This window comes from Rhinopithecus roxellana, chromosome 5 (assembly GCF_007565055.1).
Source record: "Rhinopithecus roxellana isolate Shanxi Qingling chromosome 5, ASM756505v1, whole genome shotgun sequence".
Classification (NCBI taxonomy): Eukaryota; Metazoa; Chordata; class Mammalia; order Primates; family Cercopithecidae; genus Rhinopithecus; species Rhinopithecus roxellana.
In genome coordinates, this window is record NC_044553.1 from 82594625 (window position 1) to 82598637 (window position 4013).

The window sequence follows — 4013 nt, forward strand, 5'->3', positions numbered from 1 at the left end:
AATGCAAAACACTTCACCACCCGTCCTCTCTTTTTTCATTTTTCATTGTACACAAAACTATACAAGATATTATAGAGGATACTAAAATAAATGAAAATCATAAACCATGCAGTCAAGAATCTTGCAGTCTAATAAAATCATGAGTAAGGATGAATACAATGAGGAATAGTAAATAACTTTGCGATAAAGACACTAAAGTATATCATAAAACTGATGCAACTTGACACAGAATTCCGATTGTTTTTGATTTCTCCAGTTTTGAAACTCAAAGGAGACACTATCAATAGTTATTGCAAGGGCAACAGGCATAAACTAATATTATCTTGGACAAATTGAGATATAGAGTCACCCTACTCTTAAGTTTCTTTACTTTTGCTTTTTCTTTTTATTATGGACATTTTCATACTGCCTGTAAAGATTGAGATAATTATTTAAGTACCAATCTTCCAACTTCACCTATTATCACCACGTGGCCAATGTTGTCTTCTCTATACCCCCAGACTCCCTACCTCATTTACTAAAAGCAAATCCAAAGCATTTTCTTGATTCATCAACCAGTTTTTCACCACTCCATTCTTTTTCTTTCCTGATCCCTTACTTATCACCTTTCCAACCCATCTTTTTATTTTTACTTCCAGCACTGCAGTTCTGATCTAACTCTGCCAGGACACAGATCCATAGGGTCAGCCCTGCATCCTGAGCAGCTTAGAGGGAGGAGCCAGACCAGAAGTGCCTCACACCTTGTCCTCTTCTGCTCTGGACAGATGGCTCCATGACGACAACTTCATAATGGCAGTGGATGGGACCCTAGTGTACATCAGGGTCACTCTTCTGCTGCTCTGGCTTGGGGTGTTTTTGTCCATTTCTGGCTACTGTCAGGCTGGGCCCTCCCAGCATTTCACTTCCCCAGAAGTGGTGATCCCCTTGAAGATGATCAGCAGTGGCAGAAGTGCAAAGGTTCCTGGATGGCTCTCCTATAGACTACAGTTTGGGGGCCAGAGACACGTTGTTCATATGAGGGTCAAGAAGCTCTTGGTTTCTAGACACCTCCCAGTGTTCACCTACACAGATGAGCGTGCCCTCCTGGAGGATCAGCCCTTCATCCCAGATGACTGTTACTATCATGGTTACGTGGAGGGGGTCCCTGAGTCTCTGGCTGTGTTCAGTGCTTGTTTTGGGGGCTTTCGAGGTATATTACAAATAAATGGCCTCACCTATGAAATTGAACCCATCAGGCACTCTGCCACATTTGAACACCTGGTTTATGAGATAAACAGTAACGAGACACAATTCCCAGCTATGAGATGTGGCTTAACAGAGAAGGAAGTAGCACGCCAACATTTGGCATTTGAAGAGGCTGAGAACTCAGCTCTGGAACCAAAATCTGCTGGTGACTGGTGGACCCATGCATGGTTTCTGGAGCTAGTTGTTGTGGTGAACCATGATTTCTTCATTTACTCTCAAAGCAACATCTCAAAGGTGCAAGAGGATGTATTTCTTGTTGTCAGCATGGTGGATTACATGTATCAGCAGTTATGTACTTATATAATGTTGATTGGAATTGAAATTTGGAATCAAGGAAATATTTTCCCAATGACAAGCATGGAACAGGTCCTGAATGATTTCTCTCAATGGAAACAAATCAGTCTTTCCCAACTACAGCATGATGCTGCACATATGTTCATAAAAAAATCACTTATAAGTATACTTGGTCTAGCCTACATTGCAGGAATATGTCGTCCACCTATTGATTGTGGAGTTGATAATTTTCAAGGAGATACCTGGTCTCTTTTTGCCAACACTGTGTCCCATGAGTTATGTCATTCTTTGGGTATGCAGCATGATGAAGAATTATGTTTTTGTGGGGAAAGAGGTTGTATCATGTGTAGTTTTAGAGTGCCAGCAGAGAAGTTCACCAATTGCAGTTATGCTGATTTTATGAAGACCACCTTAAACCAGGGATCGTGTCTGCATAATCCTCCAAGATTGGGGGAAATCTTTATGCTAAAGTGCTGTGGGAATGGTGTGGTTGAAAGAGAAGAGCAGTGTGACTGTGGATCCATACAGCAATGTGAACAAGATGCCTGTTGTCTGTTGAACTGCACTCTGCCTGGGGATGCCTGTGCTTTTGGGCTTTGTTGCAAAGACTGCAAGTTCATGCCATCAGGGGAACTCTGTAGGTCAATGAATGTGACCTCCCAGAATGGTGCAATGGAACATCCCATCAGTGTCCAGAAGATAGATATGTGCAGGACTGTATCCCCTGTAGTGATAGTGCCTACTGCTATCAAAAGAGATGTAATAACCATGACCAGCATTGCAGGGAGATTTTTTGGTAAAGATGCAAAAAGTGCATCTCAGAATTGCTATAAAGAAATCAACTCTCAGGGAAACCGTTTTGGTCACTGTGGTATAAATGGCACAACATACCTAAAATGTCATATCTCTGATGTCTTTTGTGAGAGAGTTCAATGTGAGAATGTGAGAGACATTCCTCTTCTCCAAGATCATTTTACTTTGCAGCACACTCGTATCAATGGCGTCACCTGCTGGGGTATTGACTATCATTTAAGGATGAACATACCTGACATTGGTGACGTGAAAGATGGTACTGTGTGTGGCCCAGGAAAGATCTGCATCCACAAGAAGTGTGTCAGTCTGTCTGTCTTGTCACACGTCTGCCTTCCTGAGACCTGCAACATGAAGGGGATCTGCAATAACCAACATCACTGCCACTGTGGCTATGGGTGGTCCCCTCCCTACTGCCTGCACAGAGGCTATGGGGGTAGTGTTGACAGTGGTCCAGCATCTGCAAAGAAAAGAGGTTTTTTGCCACTGATTGTGATTCCTTCTTTGTCTGTTTTGATTTTCCTGTTTACTGTTGGGCTTCTTATGTATCTACGACAATGTTCTGGTCCCAAAGAAACTAAGGCTCATTCATCAGGTTAACAAAATGTCTCTAATTTAATATTCCATGCATTATTACACTTTAGTCTCTTGGCAGTAGAAATGGTAGTACATCCCTGAAACTGAGCACATTTTTTACCATTTCCAGAAAGCTGCAAAGATCTTCTCTTACGTCAGAACCACAAGCATTGTCATTAATTGCAGGTTATTCTTAACTTGTTTCTATTGTTCATTGTTTTAAACAGCAAATAAAGCTACATCCCTCCCTCCCTTTAGTCCTTTTTGTGTTTCTCATGCTTAGAGATGACTTACGAGAAAGGCATGAGATGTGTCTGCATCAGAGTGTCCAGGGGTGAGGTTTACCTCTCTATTGACATTATCAATGTGGGAAATTACTTACCTTTCCTGACATTTTGCTTCAAAATCTAAAAGGGGGTAGGGGTGATAATAATATTTGTCCCACTCAAGTCTTTGGGTTTATTTGGTTACCAAAAGAAACAAATAAGTGAATTGTTTTGAGTATAAAAAAATTGTTGTTTGTCTGATAAAAGCTCTTGACTTGCTCCCTGTGTGCTTCCTAGCTCTTTGTCTTAATTTGGCAGTTTGGATATCCTTTTGGAGGATTTGCTTTGCATACCAAAATATAATCTCCATGAGGGTGGGGTAGTTTTTATCTGTTTTGCTCACCATTGTGTCCTCAATAGCTTGAACAGTGCACAGTGCTTACTACACAGTAAATACTTAAATGAAGCAATGAATTTCAATGGAGTATTAAATACATGAATTAATTATGAAAAGTAAAAATAATATTTTGCTAACTTGAGGATATCATTCTGATCCTCTCTTTTAACTACTGGAACTCTTGCTCAAAAATAAACTTTGAATATTTAAAATGTGTTTATTTAAAATGCTGCTGTTTGAACGTGGCACACTTTGCTGGTCTTTTGTCCCCAGTGTATCTTCCCCTCAGTCTATTCTCCGTGTTTTTGGAAAGCCTGTCTCTTGAAAACACAGAGTGAATCAGATACCCTTTGTATTGATCAGTTAACTTCTGAATGGCACTCTGTAACTTCAGTCAAACAACTTTTTGGATATCATTTTTCATT

General features: G+C 40.6%; 1 protein-coding gene across 1 annotated transcript; it reads left to right on the forward strand.

Annotated features, from left to right (window-relative positions):
* The first annotated feature begins 609 nt into the window (after positions 1–609).
* LOC115897395 (disintegrin and metalloproteinase domain-containing protein 21-like) lies at positions 610–3008 on the forward strand. Its single transcript, XM_030929743.1, is given in 3 exon segments — positions 610–2179; positions 2182–2330; positions 2332–3008. Coding segments are annotated over 3 exon segments (2157 nt in total). The 5' UTR covers positions 610–789; the 3' UTR covers positions 2950–3008.
* Positions 3009–4013: the final 1005 nt, after the last annotated feature.